We start from the raw sequence: 22673 nt of genomic DNA, 5'->3' as shown, positions 1-22673 counted from the left end.
ATAAAAGACATTTTAATGCAGGTGTTTGCTGTCTGAGCTTAGTGCCTGTGTCTAAGTAAGTGTGTGAGGGATGGCTTCACTGTGATGGCTGGGTTAGCCTCTCAAGTATCATTATCGGTGGAATAAACAACAGCTAAGCTGCGATGTCCTCAATGCCCTTGTTCTTCTATTAGATAGTCTTAAGTTTGTGTATTTAATGTGTGTGCGCACTCAGATGCTTCTCAGCTTGTTCGTGCCTATAAATTAAAAAACTTCTTTGAATTCTACTTTTGTCTTAATTCGTTTTTTGTTTTTTTTTAGTTTATTAAGAGTTTAAAAGTTTTTAAATCTTTTTCTCGTGTGTTTCTGTGCTTGTTAAAAGGTACCTAATCCCTTCACTGGACCGCTCCCATGCTGGCTTTTACCGCTGCATTGTGAGAAATCGGGTGGGAGCCCTTCTGCAGAGGCGCACAGAAGTACAAGTGGCCTGTAAGTATTAACACGGGACGCAGCTGAAGCACAGATCCAACGAATGAATAAACGGCTGTCTAATAGACACATGCTGATTTAAGCGAGAGACCGCGTGTGCGCTTAACTGCGGCAGTTTAGTACACAGTAGGCCCACGCTATCTTTGGGTGCCTTTGTATCAAGGACTGACTAGGGAGGGACAGATGCTGGCAGGGTGAAAGATCTACCTGCATCTCATTCAGAGTGTTATCATCCCAGACAGCTGTTCCACTCAGCATTCTCATTAGATTGATATTGTTGCCATGGTTCTTTTTAACTTTGCTTCATTTCAATATGACCGCTGCTTTTTTCATTCTCTCTCCTTTGTCAACAACATCTGTTGTTTCTTTGGCAAAAATAGAGCTCCCGTGCACAGTGTTTCTGCAAATTTTCACATTCGTTTTCAGGCCACTCATCTCCCTCGTCTTGTTAACGAGCTATTAGACGTGCCACCGAGGTGTCTGGAGTGTTGTCACATCAGACCCACCCCCCCTTCCCATATACACAACTTGTCCATTATCGTGCCTTACTAGGGTATGCCTGGTTCACTTACTTCCCTGTGTTCCAGCCGCATTTGAATGGATGTAACGTACAGCTGTACCTGTCGATGCACTCAACCAGCCACTAAAGAGAAAGAAATGGGAGGGTGATAGGAAATTGAGCCCCACGGGTCGACTTCTCTCGTATTTGGCAAACACGCTGTTGCCGAAGCCTCTCCTCCAGCAGACGGACTTTTTGTGGCGTCCATCACTGGTTCTGTTTGTTGTTTCGGCTTCCTCTCTCTCTCTTGACTTTGTCATCTGGCCACCACTGCTTTCTATTTATTTCTTGGCCGCCACCCTGCTGTTATTTCAGTTCCTATTTATTCCCAACACTTCCCATTTCCATAATTCTCTTCTTCCCTCTCAGTTGCTCATGAAGTGGTATGGATGGTGACGCAGAGTAAAAAAAGGAGAATTAAGGACACCTGCAAAAGGAATGGATGAGCTGGACAAGGGAGGGAGAGGGAGAAGAAGGAAGAAGGAAGGATAGATGGCGAGATTTTTTCTAGAAACTATTCTATTGAGGCAGCAGAATTAGAATTACAGAGACACACCTCAGAGAAAGGGAAACATGCAGAGGCATTAGAGATTAGGGAAGAAGGGGAGGAGGACATCACATCACTGAAACTGCAGATCAAAGTCGGGGGATTTGCACACTTCCCAGATTTTCATTTAAGCTGAGCACCACAGCTGCAGCGTAAAGCCAGATTACCTTTTTTTATTCTCTTGAAAGAGAGTGAGGAAAAAATAAGTCTGCCATCGATTCACAACCACCGCAGCATCCTCGGTTCAGACTCACCTTCGTCCCTGAATGTTCCCGAGATATTATCTCCAAAATGTGTCATAATTGGGTTTTCAATGTAACATTTTATTTATTTCTGCCTATTGTTCCCCTTTAAATCACGGAGGCAAATATGTGATCTTTGGAGAAAAATAATGCTGCGACTGTGTTTCAGACTGTGCTGGAGGAGGAAAACATAAAGTCTACTTGTTACTGTTGTCCTGTAAAGGTTTACAATCAGCATCTGCTAATGTAACAGCATAGGGGAATTTCACAGCCCACAACAGATGAATTTACAGCTAGTTGATAAATTCCCATTAGAAATCGGGAGTGGAGGGGGGGGTGTAATATTAGTCCAGCGTTTTGTCAGCTTTTAAGATATAATGAGGCAAGGGATGAATAAAAAATACTCTAACAAATGAAATATATTACGAGATAATAGAGAAGCGGCATAGCTGGTCATCTACTATGTTGCGCAATGCACAAATTTAGTGCGTGATCGAGATTGATTGCCTTTGATACATCCACACAGGAGGATACGGGATATGAATATTAGTCAATTTAGCGTCCCTCGATGTCCCTCTGTGAGTCGTTACGTGCCGGTTCCTTCTAGCCTTGCTTGATGTACCATGGAAACCATGGCAACAACACTTTGCTGTCCATCAAATAGCTTCAGTGTGAAATTTCACAATAGACAGCAGATGACAAAAGCTCTGTGGTTAGCAAAAGTCAAAGAAGAAGAAAGCAAGAGTAATTTGTTCCTGCGACTGTCAGTCTCACTCTCTTGTTTTCTCTTGCTTCCCTTGTTTTTGTCTGTGTATTGTGTGTTTTCCTTTAGTTATGGGCAGTTTTGAGGAAGGCGAACGTACCCAGTCAGTCTCTCAGGGAGAGGGTGCTGTGATTCCAGCACCACGCATTCGCAGCTTCCCTCAGCCACAAGTCACCTGGTTCAGAGACGGGCGCAAGATTCCACCCAGCAGCCGCATGTGAGTTTTCTTCTCTTGTTGTTTTTCTTTTTTTTTTTTTGTTCGTTGGGCCTTTTGTGTCTTATTTGGCTTTTCTGTTTGACTCTAGAAATACTTTTTTTTCCTTTTTTTTTTCCTTTGTCCCTGAAGGTGTTTGAGGGCTTTAGTTTGAGAGCAGCTGTTCCTACCTGTTGTTTGTTTTTCATCTTGCTAGATTTTGTGCTGAAGGACAGCTTGAATTTCTTCTACAGAACAAGGGCTGAAGACAAAACGCTTTCAGCACTGTGTGTGCAATGGAATATCTCTCGTCTTACACTTTTATTTTCAATTTTGTAAGAAAACCCTTTTCTATTTCCTTATCTACATCTTTTTCTTAATGTTGCTCATTGTCTGTCTTTATTTTGTTGTTTTTGTTTGCCAACCAACAGCAAAATCATAGTCTGACAATTCAATTCAATTCAATTCAATTTTATTTATATAGCGCCAAATCACAACAAATGTCGCCTCAAGGCGCTTCATAGATACAGAGAAAAGCCCAACAATCATATGACCCCCTATGAGCAAGCACTTTGGCGACAGTGGGAAGGAAAAACTCCCTTTTAACAGGAAGAAACCTCCGGCAGAACCAGGCTCAGGGAGGGGCGGCCATCTGCTGCGACCGGTTGGGGTGAGAGAAGGAAGACAGGATAAAGACATGCTGTGGAAGAGAGACAGAGATTAATAACAGATACGATTCAATACAGAGAGGTCTGTTAATACATAGTGAGTGAGAAAGGTGACTGGAAAGGAAAAACTCAATGCATCATGGGAATCCCCCGGCAGCCTACATCTATTGCAGCATAACTAAGGGAGGATTCAGGGTCACCTGGTCCAGCCCTAACTATATGCTTTAGCAAAAAGGAAAGTTTTAAGCCTAATCTTAAAAGTAGAGATAGTGTCTGTCTCCTGAATCCAAACTGGAAGCTGGTTCCACAGAAGAGGGGCCTGAAAACTGAAGGCTCTCCCTCCCATTCTACTTTTAAATACTCTAGGAACAACAAGTAGGCCTGCAGAGCGAGAGCAAAGTGCTCTAATAGGGTGATATGGTACTACAAGGTCATTAAGATAAGATGGGGCCTGATTATTTAAGACCTTGTATGTGAGGAGCAGGATTTTGAATTCAATTCTGGATTTAACAGGAAGCCAGTGAAGGGAAGCCAAAACAGGAGAAATATGCTCTCTCTTTCTAGTCCCTGTCAGTACTCTTGCTGCAGCATTTTGGATTAACTGAAGGCTTTTCAGTGAGTTTTTTGGACATCCTGATAATAATGAATTGCAGTAGTCTAGCCTGGAAGTAATAAATGCATGAACTAGTTTTTCAGCGTCACTCTGAGACAGGATATTTCTAATTTTAGAGATGTTGCGCAAATGGAAGAACGCAGTCTTACATATTTGTTTAATATGTGCGTTGAAGGACATATCCTGGTCAAAAATGACTCCAAGGTTCCTCAGGACAGGGTTATGGAGCACTGGGCCTCCTGACAGCCTATTTGTTTTGCTGTCTCATTGCAACGGCTGCAACACATTCTCACTCCCAAAGCGTAACATTTTACGCTAGGTGACAAATCGTCAACATATTACGTTTTCGGCTACCCACCACGTTCCTAAATGACGACCTCGGAAAAATGAGGAACTATGAGAACCGTATGGACTCAATCTACGCATGTTTGCTCTTTTTCTTCAAATCGCTTAGAAACACGCTATTTAACATCATTAAAGTCCTGGTTAAGCTCAGGAAAAAGGTTATGGTTAGGTTTAGGGCTGGAATACAGGGCTGGAACGTCTATTACCGCAGGAGCGTCATTGCACTGGATTTCGGCCATAACCCGCCGCGTACCATAAGAACGCCGAAGGTCTCCTTTCGCGTTCCTCAGGAACGCCACGGGACGCGACAAAACGTCGGCATGTTACGCCTCGGGGGTGAGAACGGGATGCTCATTCTGGTCACTTAAAAAGGTAAAATGCAAATATGAAGGTCGATTTTTTTTTAAAGTGCTTTCTTCACTTTAACGTGCTATGTGGCCCAAGAAAGAAGCAGATACAAACTTTGTTATTTTACTACTGTCACAATGGCCACGGGCCGATAGCTAGATCGGACTCGATTGCAGATAACCACAACAGAGACGGCTCAACGTTTTGCAGTGTTTATTATTTAGTCAACAAGTGAATATGTGGCAGGGTGTCGCTAATGATGTAACCGTGTGACAGTGGGGGTGAACGGGGGTCTAGCAGGTTGCGACGGGAACGGAGCGGTTGCGTTGGTGACCGGCGTGAACCTCGCTTTGAGGGAGAGGCAGCGATAGTCCAGGGGAGTAGTGGAGAGGCTGGCAGACCTGAGTTCCGCTGTGTCCAAGGTGGTGAGTAGGGATGGGTATTGATAAGATTTCCACGATTCCGATTCCATTTTCGATTCTGTTTAACGATTCGATTCTTTATCGATTCTCTTATCGATTCTTTTTTAAAAAGGAGAACACTAAGGTCGAATAGCTTAGAACTTTGTTTTATATCTTCTCTTTGAACAAGATAGAAATTTGGGAGTAACACGGCCTTACAAACCAGCAGTGAGATCTTAAGAGATCCACAGCCTACGGCTCTTCAATGGGGTGTCACAGGGTCCCCGGGAAAAAACATTGTAAATGTAAAATAATAAAATAAATATTCTTCTGTAGCAATAACAAAGTATAACATAAAATATTCTGTAGCAATTACACAAGAATATCCAGTAATGTCCCTGCCTACAATTAAACACATTCACTTACCGAAAATCGGGGCATCTGCTGCGGCAAATGAGTGCAAACCTTTTACCACAAACTGAGTCACTGCTCGGTGACATTCGTCTAACCTGGCCTGAATGGAGACGCTAACGGTAGACTGCAGCGAGAACTGCCAGCATCTGAGCCAGACTCTGTCTGTCTCTCTCATCATGGTCACCTAAATGCACAGTAATGGCAGGTTTTGTAATAAGGCAGATCGCGCTAACATAATATGCACTGTTAGTTGATTATTTACCTGCCGCATTAACGGAAGAGGACGTGCAAACGTTACCGCTGCTGCTGGGTTGAGATTCACGAGTCCGGAGCGGAATTAAAAACACGACATTCATTTAAGGTCATCGCGTGTTTTGTGAGCAAATGCTTTTGCATATTCGTAGTGTTTCCTCCCTTAAATGAAATATCTACTTTGCAAGTATTGCAAGTTGCCCCGTTGTCATCCATTCTCGTAAAGTATAACCAAACTTTTGAGCGTTTGAGCCGCTTAGGCGCCGTGTTTCCTGCCCGGTAAATGACGCTCCGCAACGTGGTGACGTCATTCGGGGCGACTGGAATCGATAAGGGAATCGTTTGCAAAACTGGCAAACGTTTCCAAGGAATTGAAACAGTGGGAACCGGTTCTCAACAAGAACCGGTTTTCGATACCCATCCCTAGTGGTGAGTGAGGATGGAGGGCAGGCAGGTGAGGGTCCTTGTATTTTTTCCTGAATATAAAGATGATCCACGGAGAGCTGAGGTGTTAAGGGTGATAGCAAAGAAGGTCCAGGGAATCTGAAGCGCATGAAACCAAAGTTAACAACGAAAAAGTGGCAAGAGTGTAAAAAGCCGTAGAGTCAATGCCAACGTGAGGTCGTTGACGAACTGGCGGGCCTTAAATCCTCAACCTGATTGCCCTGAATCAGTCTCAGGTGTGCAGGACTGCAGCAGGGATGATGGTTCCGCCCAGGGGTGGAAACCAAGGAACTCAGGTGCCTGATGGAATTTTCCAGTCGAGTCTCCAGATCCTGACAACTACTAATTGAAAATGTACCGCATCTGTACACTGTCAGCACAACCTGACAACTACATTTCCCAAAATGCAACTTGACTGTTTGGTTTGGGCATTTGCATGTATTATGTTAGTTTTGCCTAAAATATCTGAGTTACTTTAGAATATTTTTTCCACAAATATACAGATGTGCTCCAAGAACATTTGACAGATTAATTAAGATTATGTTCCCCGTGATGCTACACAGGCTGCACCTCCACACGGTAGGGTTTTTACTTTATCTTTCAGCGACTGACATTGTACTGAGGTTACACACATCTTTGTGTGGGGGATATTTGTGTGTACCAGAGTGTGCGTTAAAAAGTCACTTATCCCGTCTCATCACATCTGCATTTCTTCACAGTGGGAGGTGACCTTGCCCTTAGTTAGAGTGAATCTTTCTTATCAGCTTCTCATCATCAGTAATCATCCCCTGACCTAGAATCACAATGAGACAATTGCCCAGGCGTACTGAGAAGATGAAGGTTGCTGGCCACCGGTAGCCTGCTCTGTCTGTGTTTTTAAAGAATAGTTCTTTTAATAAGAAGGATCTACAAAATAAATTGAACTTCTTACTTCTCTCAAGCTGATGCGGTTGTGTTCTCTGACATCGTTACAGCTGGTTCCTTATTTCTCAGATTTTTTGTAACCTGGTGCGCGCTGTGCAGAAAGAGCAAAATGGACAAGCTGAAGGCATGAGCGAGCCCGTCTTTACGGGCATCTCTATAATCCATCAGTGTGGGAGTATAGGAATTCCCAGATGGCATTGAACTTGTGTTGGAAGATTGGTGCTTCAGCTAGAAATGATGAGACGTTCTGTGGAAAGTTATTGAAAAACAGCATTGTATTTGTCTTTGAATTGTGTACTTCCTCTTTCTGTGGCGCAGACTGTAGTTTTCGCAGCAGTATGCTGTTCTTTTAGAAGATCTTCAGCAAATCAGTGAACCTCATGCACGACTATAAAAGGTTATGCTTCTCTGTTGACGTCACAAGTGGCATGTGCAGTGACCAGTGTGTCAGGCATAATAGTGGCTTCATTTGCCGTTCTGTCGCCGTCTCCCTCCTCTATCTCTCTCCCTTCTTTTGTCTCCATTATGGGCCACCCGCTGTGTGTACTTTGCTGCTCTTCATCCTCACTTCCTACCCCGCAGCTCTGAGAATGCTAATACCACATGCACTACCAAGGTCACAGTGTGCAAATGAGCACTGTTGATAACAGGCAGCCTTTTTTATTGAAAATCATTTAATTGAATTTGATTCATGCCACTAGCGTTTACTCTGTAGAGGCATCAAAGTCTCGCTAGTGGAGGAGAGAATGAGGGAGTGCGACTGAGTGAGTCGCACCAGACCACAAGTGTTGCCGTCATGAAGGCTCTGTCTCTCTAAATCTGTCACATTGTTATGCAGGTCTCCAGACGTTCTCATGTTGTAAGACCACCTGGAAGATTTCGGTGTGCCGTGTGTTACAAGAGTTATATAGTGGAACAAGCTAAAGTGGAATGGCGGTGAAGGAGAAAGAGGACTGACAAAAACACGCCATAGATGAGAACCAGGGTGACCATTTCCCCTAATTGTCTCCTGCTCTTGCTAGCCATCATAAGGTGTCATAAGTGTAATTTACAGGCTCCTCAGGGGTCTGTCTTGCTGCTTGTCTGTGCTCTTTTTAATCACACCCCTGCAAAAGAGAAAAAAGCAAAAACAATGAGATCTCTTAAAAAATGTTGAGGCTCTCATCCAACCAATCTAATACCTAATATAATTCACACTCGCTCTGGAGGCTGCTGTACGACCAATTTCATTTTTTTTTTTTTTTGCATTGTGCTTTCATTTAGTTGAAATTCTGGGAGTTTCCTCAAACTGTGTCGTGCAGTTCGAGAGTTGTTGTGTGATTTTTTTTTTTGTTCGTGGTAGAAAGGTGAGAGAAGCTGAGAAATCACTCAAGGATGACACTTGTTGATTGCAAGGACTCTTGTGAGGTGCTCTAGGTCTCAGGTTGGGGACACATATAAAAATACACATCTCAGAAGAACAAGTACACACCTCAAAATGTTTGTATTTATAGCTGTATAAATCTTTATCTGGCTGCAGAATTGAATCCAGGATTCAAATGCAAATCTTTCGAATACATAGGGAGGATGTTTGGAGAATAGAGAGTAATCCTCTATATACAGGATTACTGAATATAAGATTCAGTAATATAGATTATAGGCAAGATTCAGATATATAAGTATTGATTAATCAAAATACTGGTGGAGCATGCGGCTGCTGTACAGAACATGGTGCAAAGCGTGTACTAAATTTCCACTTACTAAGCTGTTTGGCTCCTAGGCATCAATTTTCAATAAGTGATGTTGAATGTTTTTAGACCACTTTTCTCAGTACACACAACACCCACATCATCACATGCTTAGCTATGAAGCTTATAGAACTTGCAGTTCAGTCCTCAGGTCTTTATACCTCACTGTTCACAAGAAGGAATTGCTCAGATTGGATCATGTCCTCACCTCATCTTGCTGTCCATAACACCCCCACACCACAGTCCCGTCCTGATTCGCCTCATGTTTCCTATTTTGGCTTAAAGTGCGGATGTCTGTGGCGTTTTTATGTCCTTTGGCCACCCACAGCTGGGAACTGAATTTACTCTTCAGAAAGAGTAAATATGATCTAGTGGATGTGTGCAGAGAGGAATGGATTTTGGGTGCAAATGGAGTTCATTTCAAAAAAAAAAAAGAGGGAGAGAGAGAGAAAGAAAAGGCTAGCTCACAGTCAGCATTCGATATTGGAATGCTGCTGACAGCATGAAATGCCCCCTTCAGTTTATCAGGGACTAGGGCAGTGACTGTTCAAAACATGCCTGTTCAAAATAGCCTGATTGCTTGGCTTCCAGTCTTGTTATTTGCAGCTTTCTCAAGATCATAGACCAAGCGTTCAACCAAACTCCTTCAGAGTCGGCACTGGCTTTGTAGATTAGCAAATATTAATATTCACACTTTAAGAGGCTGACGTATCATTAGGTATGACCAGCACTGTTCAAAGAGAGGATTAACCCTGGGTATAATATGGCTGTAACGAATAGAACGTGTTTACTTTCTTACGCGGGGTCAATGATGAAATATTTAGGAAATCCATTTGAAGGAGCTGAAAGATGCTTCTTTGAATAACTGAAATCGTATTGAGTGGTTTGTTTTAATACCAGAGCGTCCATTCAAAACATGTAAAACAAATAATAGAATTACAATCCTGGATCCCGTTCTGGCTGATCTGGCACCGATTATTTCAGAATAATTGCATGATTATTTCAAAATGTGGCTTGAGTAAAGCACACTTCAGCACTCCAAAATCTGATTGTGATTACTGGTTTGACAGTCATTTCACAACTCGGGTTCTGTATAAAACCTCTCAAAGACATTTTTGGGATTCTTATACAACTTGACGGTCCCGACTGTCCATTTCGGGTCAAATTCTAATTTGTTATATATTTTGGTTTATGCCATCTAAAGATGGTAATGGGGAAATATAGGATATCAGCTGAACATCATTATGTTAGTAGTATGAACACACCACCCAGGCCTTGAATGTGTAAACTTAATGAATGCTGCATTTTTGCTTCCCTGTTGCCAATATTCCCCTTGGCAAGGCTGCGTCTTACTGTGGCACAGCGACTTTCTGCAATGTGACTCGTGCAGCTGCTGGCCTCGGCGTGGGCAGAGACTCCTTTGCTCTCTAACAGTACGCCCATAAGCTCACGGAATCACTTATTGATGCGTTTGTTGCTTACAGTCTTTGCTGTGCTCATGTTGTGTACTGCCCAGTTTCAAAGCACATGTCCTTGTTTGACTGTAAGCTGAAATGTGCAACCAGACATTGATCCAGCTTTGCTTTAATGAATCAGTTCAGTCAGGGTCTTTTTGTTACAATATATGAAACAGGACGCAAGGAGAAAAAGAACTTTCTAATGGCTGACATTCTTCTCTCGGTGAATGGAAATGTAGTCGAGGAGATCTTCTCCATTCAGCTGCTGTGATTTGTTATGCTATTTTGGAGACTTAATGTCGTGTGTAATCAGAGCCTCTTTTAGTTAAATGCATTTGCCAGGAATTGTGTGGCTCCTGGCTGAAAGGTGAGTCTGTCGTTAGATATAGCGCTGGATTCTGTCCTCACTTTTTCACATTTGACAACAACTCACTACCCACTACCTGTTGTTTTTCTCCCAGAAACTTTCTATTGACATTTTGGCATGGATTTACACCGAAACAACCTTGTAGAGGTGTCTGTTAAGACAGAACACAGAGGAGCCTGACCTGGAGGAGTCAGTGGGAGGACATCGTTGAGACACATACACACACACACACTGCAGTTCGCTTGAGTAATTTGCTGTAGCTACTGATCAATTAATGGGCCCTGCCTGGGATGCTCAGGTCCTGTCAGCGTGCTATGGATTCTCCATTAGTCATGAGGACCAGCGAATAGCCATGCCCTTCCTTTGCATTTGGCTACAACTGCTCGGCATTAGTCATGAACCTGACGATCTTCAGGTCAAGAGAGAATAGACGACAAGGAGAAGCAAGAATAACATAAAAAAAATATCACAATTTACATAGATTCCTAAATGAAATGAATGGATGTATCTAGTCCTACAAGAAATTACTTACTATTCTTAAATATTTCTTGGTCCTCACTACTTGCAAGAGACCAAGAAATCTACTTTTTTTTTCTTCCTTTCAGTGATGGGGAGTAACGGAATACATGTACCGCCGTTACGTATTTAAAATACAAAATATGAGTAACTGTATTCCGTTACAGTTACCGTTTAAAAAGGTGGTATTTAGAATACAGTTACTTTATTGAAATAAATGGATTACACGGCGGTACTTTCCTGTTTCATATTGTCGCGGGTCAGGACTGTTCGGGTTTTGTTTGACAGCTACGTTCTGTTGTTCCAGGTGGCAGCGTTACGGTTGCTATGGTTACAGGGTGACGTTCTCTCTGCGTGTTTCCTGGGTGAGAGAGGCCTTTTTGTTGTTGTTGTGCTAAGCTAATAGGCAGAATGCTACCGGTATAGCTCTAAAGAATGTAGCATCATAGGCAGTGTAGTCCGTGCTGCAGGGAGAATGGACTGCCATACACGTTATGTGTCTGTGAGCGTGAGGAGGGAGAAAAAGGAAAAGTACGAGCTGTCATCGAGCAAAAACGGGAGCTGGAAGCATGTAAATATAATAATAACCACTGCAGCCAAGAAGAGTGCCTGACGAGCCCAGTTGTAAGTAAGCTATTAAGACTCGACTGTACACCGTGTTCGTGTTCTCCTCCAAAAACAATAAGTTCCGTTGGAGCAGCCATTCAACGCCTCTCTCGGTCTCTCGCTGGCAAAGTTGACCATGACAACAAAGTAAAGCTAGTTTTCAGCAACGAGCCCGACATAGAACCCACCGTATTAGCCAGAGGTCCCTTTACTACGGTTCGGAGCCGAGGACCTTCAGTAACAGTAATAAATCACAGCAATAGTACATTCATGTAGTTGTAAACAGCATGATAATATATTAAGTAATCCAAAGTATTCAGAATACGTCACTCTCATTGAGTAATGTAACGGAATACGTTACAGAATACATTTTAGGGCATGTATTCTGTATTCTGTAATGGAATACATTTTAAAAGTAACCTTCCCAACACTGCTTCCTTTGCCCAAAATTTACTGTTCATCAACTAGATTATTAGAAGTTTGAACAACAGCTGAAGCTATTGTGTGTTTAATTAAGACAAGATATATTTTAAGATAATATCCATCTATTGTCTTTCTCTGAAGTTGGGTTGCAGTGGTAGCAGGCTATGTAGAGTATTCTAGATCAGCGGACCCCAACCTTTTTTGCGCCACGGACCGGTTTATGCCCGACAATATTTTCATGGACCGGCCTTTAAGGTGTCGCGGATAAATACAACAAAATAAAACTAGTACCGGTACCGAAAAAAAGAAAATTTATTCATAACACACGTGAAAAGACCAAGGAAAACCGAGTAAACGATAAAAACGATAACAAAATAACGCTGAAAACCGATAAAAACCCTGAAAACTATACATTTCACACCTGAGCCTCAACTCTCGCGGCCCGGTACCAAACGACTCACGGACCGGCACCAGTCCGAGGCCCGGGGATTGGGGACCGCTGTTCTAGATGTCCTTCTTCCCAATAATACTTTGTAGTTCCTCCTGGAGGACCACAAGGTGTCCAGTCCCAGGCCAGTGGAGGTATATAATCTCTCAAGCTATACCCTAGGGTCTCCTTACAGTAACAATTTCCATTTCTGGAAAACCTCCAAATGGAGGAGAGGCATCTTAATGAGCTACCCAAACAGCCTCATCTGGCTTCATTTTACATGCAGGAGCAGTGGCTCTACTCTGAGATCCTCCTGGATGTCTGAACTCCTCACCCTATCTCTATGTCTAAGCCTAGCCACCCTAGAGGGAAAACTAATTTTAGACAACTGTATTCATGACCTTACTCTTTTGGTCATTACCCATATTTTGGATTGAGACGTAGATTGATTGGTAAATCGAAAGCTTCACCTTTTTGCTCAGCACTCTGCTCACCATGACAGTTCAATGCAATGTCCGCATAACTGCTGACGCTGCACCAATCTGTCAGTCCAGCTAACACTCCACATTTCCATCATTCATGAATAAGACCCCAAGATACTTGGAACATGTTTGCTTGAGGCAAGGAAGCCTCGAGCCTCTCTCCCCAATCCACAGGGAACATTCCAACATTTTCCATCAGAGAACCATGGCCTAAGACTTGGAGGTGCATGAGCAAGGTCATGCTTTAATGAAGCCAAAATTATACAATATCTACCTAATGATTAATCCTGAAAGTGTACACTTAAAAACTTTTTTAAAAAGTTTCCTTGTATTCCATTCAGTTCTGTGCTGCACGTTGACGTCTGTTTATACAAGAACAGTGAAAGTAGAAAAAGAAACTCCAGGGAAATCAAAGGATCTGTGAAGCAGCAATCAAGAGGTTTTTATTGTTGTTTTGGGCTCTTGCCAATATTGGTAGATCTCTAGGTTCCACTGAGCCAGACTTTCTTTCTTCCTTTATTTATTTATAAGTCTTTAGCTCTCCAAGCCTTCTAAAGATCTTTCAGCGTTTTTCTTCAGACATTGGCTGTTTTTTGCATTTTCAGTCCTTGTTACCATTTTCAGATGACTTAGTTAACTTATTAAGTCATTTAACAGTGACCTATACATTAAATCATTCAGGCATAAAATAGGCCAACTCAAACGATCAACGAATGTTGTACCTTAGCAAAGAACCAATTTTAAATTGTATCTTTAGGGTCCTGTTGCAAAAACACATCATTTATTGCCATTGTGTTAGTTAGCTTTGTTCAAATCTTCGTCACTTTGTACGGAGGAGGTTATGAGAGAGGTACAAGAGTGAGTGTCTCCAGTGTTCTGTAAAGCATGATGGAGACTGTCATGATTTGGGGCTGCCTTTCAGTCAGTGGTGTTGAGGATCTTGTCAAAATTGATGTTATGAAGTTATGAGTTATGAAGGCAGCAAAGTCCAGATTTTCATCCACCATGTAGTACCACATGGGAACCATCCGATTGGCAACAGTTTCATTTCGTTATCATTCATTTTCAGCAGGGTTAGGGTGATTCCAAACAGTAAAAGCATGCCTGGGTAGAAAAACACACAGTGGAATACTAAAAGTGTTGGATTGGATCTCACAACATTATTAAGGTAGTATAGGATCGTCTCAACAGCGAAGGGAACAAAAGGCAGCTAACATCCAAAGAAGAGCTTTAGACTTCCTTCAAGCCCGGAGAACTATTTTTGAAGACTACCTAAAAAAAAAATCAAGAAAGCTACCTTAGAGAGTTCAGGCTCTGTTTAAGAATAAATGTGGTCATTTATTTTACGTTGTGTTTGCACCTGTTTCAATAAATCACGGCATCTGCTTCCCATTTTCCACTGATGCATTTGCTCTTGCATATCTGTAGAGTCACAATTACCGTTGAATGATATGTACAAGGTTTTTCTAGTGACATATTGTATGCTGATATCCAGACAACATTTTTAAGGAAAGCCTTGTTTAGTTCAGCAATAGTATGACAAACCATATGCTGCACATATTACAGCAGCATAGCTCCATATAAGAGTGCTTGACCTGACACTTAAAATTTTAATGGCAATAGCAGTGCATCATGAAATGAAAAATATGACAAAAAAAGTCTCAAATTGAAAAGCTAAAATCATGTAAAAAGCAAGAATTGTAGCACACTAGCCTTTTAAAACAATTACAGCATTTGGTCTCATTAGTTTCCAAACTCTTGTGGTGTTGGTCAAAGACGTGATGCAATACAGATGTAAACATGCCCATGCATGTTTGAATTGTGTGGCTGGCATCAAACTCAAAATGAGCACATTTGTTTCCCCCAAAAATATGTAGAATTTCCCAGCTTTAACATTGATATATTGTACTGTTTTCAATTAAATATAAAGTTTCAGTGATTTGAAAACCATTGCAATGTGTTGCAGCATCCCAGTGTTTTAACAACGGGTCACAGTAGAGTGATCCAATCCAGCTAAACCACGCTGTGAATCGAGTCGCCACAGAGACTCACAATAAGAAATGATTGATTATTAAAAATACTTTCCTATTGAACGACTAATGAATTAATTATTTTTCATCTTAATGCAGGTTGATTTCTATGTAAGAATTCAGTTGATGGTTGAAGAATTTAGGGTTGTCCTGTTAAGGTAAGACAATTGAGTTACTCAGCTAATGTAGGCTGGTCTTAACCCTTTAAGACCTACCATAGAACCAAGTCCGCCAGAGCTTATATTATACTTTTACATGCTGTGGAGCCATTTTTGGGAGCATTTCAAGTTGCTATACATCAATACAACCATTACAGCCTAAATTTTAATAATATGCATGCATTAAGTGCATAGTAATTACATAAATTGCAAAAAAGTGCAATAAACTACAAAAAAATTGAAAATCGTTTTTGTTTTTTAACATATATTTCTAGTTAGAGAAATTTAAGAGGCTTATCCCTCAAAACTGTAAATACAAAAGAGTTGCACAAAATAGTTTCCTACCACAGGAAATTTATTGTGAGTGTCTTTGTAGTTTTATTTTTTAAATACACCAATTTTTATATACTGCAGGAAAAACGAAAATAAATATTATAGTGCAAATTTGCAAAAAAAACAGCATATGCATCAAAATAAACTATTTCCAGCAGTGCAATATTAGTCCTAAGCATCCCAGAAACGACACAGAAAGTCATAAAGTCAAACATAACTTTTAACAACACCAGTATAAGTTCATGAGGCCTTGATGGTAAAAAACTACATTTCATGGCGGACATGCGATAGTTCGTGCTGATGGACTAGGAAGTGTTACGAACAGCTGATCGATCGGCAAAGCGTGTTTCTGGAATATTATGTTTTTGTTCCTGCAAGTGCTTTTTATGCAGTTTTTGCAAAGCTATATGTGGAAGGAAACTGTGACCTAGGAAAAGCTGATGGCATAAGATGTAAGTACAACTCCGGTTTCATATGCAAAAAAATTATTGCGCTAGCTTACGGGGTTGCAGTTCTACCGGGATTTAAAAATAGTTACGCAAAATGGAGTGTGCAGCTCTGACCAGTTTTAAAGGGTTAAATGGCTTTGATTTCATTTAGATGTCACTATTTGAGCAGTGTTGGGGACATCCTTATATTGGTTTGAACACTCAATGAACCACAAGTGAAAGGGAAGCAGAAAGCGAACAGTAAGGCACAAACCTTCAGTCCATACTGAAGGTTTGGGGTGGCTGTAGCTCAGGTGGCAGAGCGGATCAGCCACTAACCAGAAGGTCGGTGGTTCAATCCCAGGCTGCTCCAGTCTGCATGCCAAATATCCTTGGGCAAGATACTAACCCCATGTTGCTCTCCGATGCATCCATCGGAGTGTGAATGTGTATGAATGTTAGATATTTAGCACTTGAGGTTAGAAGTGCTTGTGTGAATGGGTGTGATTGGGTGAATGAATTAGCTGTATAAAGCGCTTTGAGTGCTCGGACAGAGTAGAAAAGCGCTATATAAGAACCAGTCCATTTGCCATTTGCCATACACCCAGTGAGAAAACAAGTGCCTGTTTTCATGAGCGACACTCCCTCACCTCCTCTCATATCTCTCACTTCTTCGTCCCTCCATCCCCAGGAGCTGTGGCTTTTTCATCACAACTCTGTTGAGCGGTAGGGCTTGTAGCCTGTTGCTTGCTTTCACTCTAGCTTTCTTTTTCCTTCATCTGTCTACTGCCTGTGGTTTGACTTATACCTTAGCCAGCGATGTGAGCCATTTGATCCTGCTGACCCCTCTCTCTCTCTCTCCTGGGGGGTGGCCATCAGCCAACTGGGGCCATTTGTCTGCATGTAATGGAGGTCTGAGGCTGTGGAGCGAGGTTAGGCCCCTCACGGCCCAGTGGAGAAGGACAGCCACGACAGATGCCAAAACACTAGAGAGTGTGTGTGTTTGTATGTGATAGAGCAGGACCAGCACTGTCACACTGTGTCAGTGCTGGATTAACAAAATAAGATATGTATACAAGCTGACAAAGTCGGTGGTTGAACTCTCTGGAGATACACTGTGAAGCCACTGTTGCAGTGCTGGGACCACATGTTTTTAATTAAAGGGAGCAACCGTGATCATTGTATATTTAATTTTGCTGTAATATAATTTATTTTTAATAATGGAAATTAGAGACGGGAAGCAGCTAGTGGCAAATAAAACATTTATAGTTATATCTATTTCAATCAAACATAAATCCTCATCATTATTATTGATGAAAGTGCTACAGAATCATTATAAGGCTGGCATTCATTGAAAAAGCGCCCTTGATTCTTTACATAAAAAATTGATCCACAAGAAAGTAATTGCATATGGGAGTAATACTGCTTATTGCTGCAAGCAAAATTAGGGTTGCGTAAAAGCTGCACAGTTGGCCAAGATGTTTCTGGGCAGCTGTCCTGCCTACCAGGCTCTCTTGTAGACCATGGCTCTTTCTGAAGAATAATAATGGAAAAGGAAATTGGGTTGGAATAAAAAAGAGAAAGCATTCTAAGATGTGGGAATAAACATTAAAACTAGACAGAGACAGAGGCATGTTCACACATATCTGATTTGTCCAAATTTCTCAGCCTTGTGGCTTGATAAATCCCTGCACCGTGCCGGATACGTGCTAAGCCATCGTTATAAGCAAGCCTCCGACAGCTGCTCACAACACCGCTGAGAGATGGGGATTTGAATAAGAGTGACCAAAATCAGACAGACAACGATAAAAGAGAAAAAAAATAATGAACATGTTAAAGCGGAACTTCAAGAAGCATGTAAAACATTAACTGCTCTTTTAAGCGAAATTCTTATCTTTCCCTTCTTGCTCCCTTGATATACATGCAAAGCCATTCAGGATAATTGGCTTACTTTTAATTTCTTCCAGCATCATGTGGTCTTTGATCCCTGAGGCCCAGCACACACTGGGAGTGGTTAGATGTGCTGAACAAGCTGTGTAACCAAGTTTTGTGTGACCCCCACTGCACCAGCCCTGATTACAGGCTGGGGGGAGTGAATGCTCAGCATGGGAGCACATTAAAATCAACTAGCAGGGGGAAAATGCCTCCTGCTCCCAGAAACTGATGAAATCTGGTTTTGCTCTGGATAATATTGGTTTGAACTTAGTTTGGCAGGTGCTTGCTCCTGAATGATCTTTGAGGGAAACTAAAGAACTTCAAAGATCACCTGATACGTTGCATTATCACAGAGAGAATGGGCTGTGTCGTCGAGGTCATTGGAAAGCTGTGGTTAGCAGTGCTAGCTTGTATATTTTGGTCTTTAATAAGTGGCAGGTAAAGAAGTTAAGCCCTGGATTGTGTCCCCGTTTTGGAAAGGTCCTGGGAAGCCACCCGGGATTCATTCAGTGCTTTGGACACTTCCGTTCTACCCGCATCCCTGAAGAGATCCATAATTCATGGCTGTGTGTCCAGGATGTCACCGCTCCAGCGAGCTAGCATTAAATATTTACCTCAGATCATAAGCCACAGCCATTGAGGCCTGCTTGTCCCTTTAGGAAGAGTGTTTTCAGTCTCAGCATGCATGAGGAATCCCAGATGAGCCCAGCGACTTGAGCTGCTTTAAGATGTTTGAAAATCAATCAGCTCCAAGATGCATCTCATAAGTCATCACGCTCTAAATGCTAACAGCACAGGTACCTCTATGCCACATGCACAGCATATTGCTCTCTCTGCTGTGTCAGATGATTTTCCTGCATGCATCTGTGAAGCTTTTTCTTTTCTTTTTTTTATGGGCGTGCACAGTTCTATATATTTTCTGTATTTGCTTGTGAGCGCCATACTGTTGGCATCTTTTTTTTTTGCTTGCTTTCTCATCAGCTCTCTTGCTCCCCTGATCATGCACAGCAGGTATTCCGATCCCCTACTGATGAGATGAAGGTGGGGATGGAGGAAAAAGTGGAAAGAGAAGTGGAGTGGGTTTGATTGGAGGAGGAGAAAAAGAGGAAATCATCAGCTGTGAAACAGAAATGTGTCTGAAACTTACACAACAGGGGTCGTAGTTTTTTGGGTTTTTTTTACACTTGTTTTTTATAACAGCAAAAATTACACTATTTCTAGAATACATGATCAATGACTTGGGGAATAGTTTTTGTTTTTTTATTGATGAACTGAGATTACAGTTAGAGGACAGTTTTAGCACTGCTAATAGCCTGAAAAGTTTGAAGAGGACTCCAAAAGGACTATTTTCCTAAATTGTTACTTGTTTGTTCTTTGGGCTTTTTTGTAACAAATATACCGATTTTTATGTGTATTGTGTTTTCAGCTCAAATTTGAGAATTCATAGCTTATTTGTGGTTTAGGAGATTATCTATAAACAGCACATTACTAAGAACTACTTCTGGTGGGATGGAAAGAGAAAAAAAGAGATGAGGAATAGAAAAGTAAGTAGATGGATATATGAAATCAGAGTAAAAGCGATATCTGGAGGAAGGCACCTAGTTGGAAATCTGTATCAAGACTGAAGACAGGCACACATCACAGGAGGGTGGGGGTGGGCTCTCTCACTGGTGGCTATAGTGACGAAGAAAGGGAGGACTTGATAAAGCCAACATGACACCAGGTATTAGCGCCTATAGGCCTCCTGCTGAAAAATGGATCAGTGTTTATTTATTCAGGCGTTACTAAAGCAGGCAATAAGAAAGATGCTGTTGATCCCCGCCAAAAGCAGTTTGCTGCCAAAATGCTGGCCACATGAAGCAGAGTGGTATAAATAGCTAATTAAAAGCTTTGGGTTATTAAAAGCAAGGCTATCATATTTGTGAAGCGACTGCACAGAAGTTAAGACAGGAGAGAATGTCAATATTTCCGCTTTGCTCAGTCAGCGCTTACACATTGTTTACACATTGTAAATCGATATACCTAATGCTGCTTGAACAGTGTAATTAAAATGTTAAAATGTTTAATGCCTTCCTCAGCCACGAGATAAAGTGTGGACACAAAAGCAAACGTCAGACATGTTTAGTTTTAATTAGGCAGAGGGAGACGGCCTTAAAGTTTTCTCTGTTTTTCTTTTTATAGAAGCTTTCTGTGAACGTCTCACAGTTTTTTTTTTTCCCCCCTCCTCGTTGAATGAGCAGTGTGATTTTTATATCTCTTTTCTTTTCCTGTTCAGTGCCATTACTTTGGACAACACACTGGTTATCTTGTCTACCGTGGCACCGGACGCCGGACGCTACTATGTGCAAGCTGTAAACGACAAGAATGGAGAGAACAAGACCAGCCAGCCCATCACCTTGTCAGTAGAAAGTGAGTAACCACATTGGAAACGCATTTAGGCGTGCTTGTACTTTTATTATCATGTCCAACCCTTTTAAGTTTTTGAAGGAAATATTAAACATTCACTTGACATCTTGAGCCTTTACATACCAGGCTCACAGTTTGATATATTGGCTTGAAAAATGTGTGATTACTCACTGTTTTTAGTAAGCCCCGGTGCAAAAACAGTATTTAAAATGGTATTACTGTCTTGCTATTAGTGTGTATAGTTTATAAAGATGTCATTCCAGGTTAGAACCTTATAATATAGTACATATAAAGTGGTACTGGTAAACTAAGCCCTGGAGTTGGACACCCCTGGTTTACACCCTTCTGAGCTCTTCCACATCCACACCTAAGATTTTATGTTTATCTCAAACTGGCAAAAGGAGAAAAATGTCAAATTCGGTGTCCATCAGAACCAACTTCCAACTGTCTTGATGAGAACTAGATGTATGAGTTATGACCCAGAGATCAAACAGTAGTCTTCAGGAGAAAAGCCCAAAGGCACCACTTCAGGTCAGGAGTGTGACCCGGTGCGCCTTCCTGACCTGATGCGCTCATTCAACATTCATCCTCCAGGCAGAACATTGTGTGCACACTTGAAAGCACATTGAAAAGAGAGAAGTTCTTTGGTCACGCCATTAGTCTGTGTTGGCCAGCTGACCCTCTCGACAGTTTAGGTTCCCCTTTTACTTCTTCCTCTTGACTAAAATGAAATTCAAGTCGAAGGCCTGCTTTAGAGACGATCCAGCGCATAAGTAAATTGCCGGCTTTAAGCAAGCGTTTTAACCCTCTCAAGGCAGGTGTTGCAGATTTGCAACAGTTAAAAGCTAACAACCTGATTACCCCACATACATATTTTATGAGTTTTTTTTACTCAGAAGTACCACTGCAGGTATTCTTTTGTGCATTAGCAACAAAAACTTAATTTTGAGCCTGAGAGAGTTAAAATACAGCAGTACTGGCGTGTTCCAGAGATGCATAAAGAGACGACCTCAAACGAATATTGACAAAATCTGTCAGGTAATTTTTTTAATTGTACCTGATTATGTTTCCCATCACTGTGGGAGATTTAAGCTTAACTACCTGAGTCTGTACCAATACTCGCACGTTGCTACATACATAAACACACACACACCCACACGAATACATGCACAAAGTGAGAGGAAGCTGTACGGACAGAGGCACAGGTAGATTGTTCGTCTGCCAAGTTAGTTAATATTCACAAGCTTGCATGACAGAAAAAATAAAAAAACACAGAATACACAAATCAAACCAATTCGGTCGGCTTCAGCTCAGCAGAGTGAAATATAAGAGGAAACCTAACAGACAGCATCTTATGACATGGTAGACTGGAGTTCATTATGGAAGTGAATGAGGAGGGTGAGGGTAAGATATTATAGTTGACAACACAAGGGAGCAAAAATAGCCTGTGGCACATGTTGAGAACAATGGCAGAGTTGATTATACAAGTGCTAGAACACACACACACGCACACACGCACGGGTTCAGGCTATACAGAGCACGTAGCAGGAGGTCTCGACTCAGCAGGTGTAATGGAAATACACGATTTATACGAATGCTTCTCACATATGCACATACATGTGCGCATGCATACACACATACAAGCAATCAGAGACAGTCTGTTATGAAAGCCGGTATTTGGAGTTGTGCATGTGTTTGACAGAGCGCTTGAATTTTGCATGTATGTAAGCATGTATGTATCACTTATTTGTAGGGCTGCCACAAATAATTATTTTGTTAGTCGACTAGTCATCGATTATTTTTGCGATTAGATGACCAATCAGATCATGCATCCATTGGATGTAAAACGTACAGCTTATTGCACCAGCAGCATCTGCTCTTATATGACTATCATTAACTTACAGCTTTAAGTGTTTAAGGTAGGTGCTAACTAAAAATAAAGACAAGATGATAGTTTATTAAATTTTAATGAAATCTGCTGATTGTTTCGGTGAAGTTTAATAAACTTCTTTCTATCTAAAATATAACAGGACACCGGAGTATATTCTCGAGCATCTCACACTTCTGATAACCAGTTGTCTGCTTGACGTTTATTCAGCTGTGTAAAAACTATAACTTTAATCTCAGCCAAACCGATATACTCAGAAACAAATAAAATACTGAAAAAAGCCAAATAATAACAGTTTTAAGTTAT

At 41.5% G+C, this 22673-nt stretch overlaps 1 protein-coding gene across 7 annotated transcripts in view; it reads left to right on the top strand.

The window, feature by feature from the left end:
* The window catches only part of sdk2b (sidekick cell adhesion molecule 2b), a 292041-nt gene that overhangs the window by 211950 nt on the left and 57418 nt on the right, over positions 1-22673 (top strand). For all 7 annotated transcript variants that reach the window (XM_085170970.1, XM_085170968.1, XM_085170966.1 and 4 more), the window contains exons 3-5: positions 362-468; positions 2649-2796; positions 20349-20482. In XM_085170970.1, coding sequence (XP_085027096.1) covers positions 362-468; positions 2649-2796; positions 20349-20482 — 389 coding nt within the window. The remainder of the gene's footprint in view (positions 1-361; positions 469-2648; positions 2797-20348; positions 20483-22673) is intronic.

The sequence above is a fragment of the Neolamprologus multifasciatus genome, chromosome 8 (assembly GCF_963576455.1).
Source record: "Neolamprologus multifasciatus chromosome 8, fNeoMul1.2, whole genome shotgun sequence".
In the NCBI taxonomy this organism is placed as follows: Eukaryota; Metazoa; Chordata; class Actinopteri; order Cichliformes; family Cichlidae; genus Neolamprologus; species Neolamprologus multifasciatus.
The sequence above is the reverse complement of the archived record's forward strand: the minus strand, read 5'-3'. Positions and strand labels throughout refer to the sequence as shown.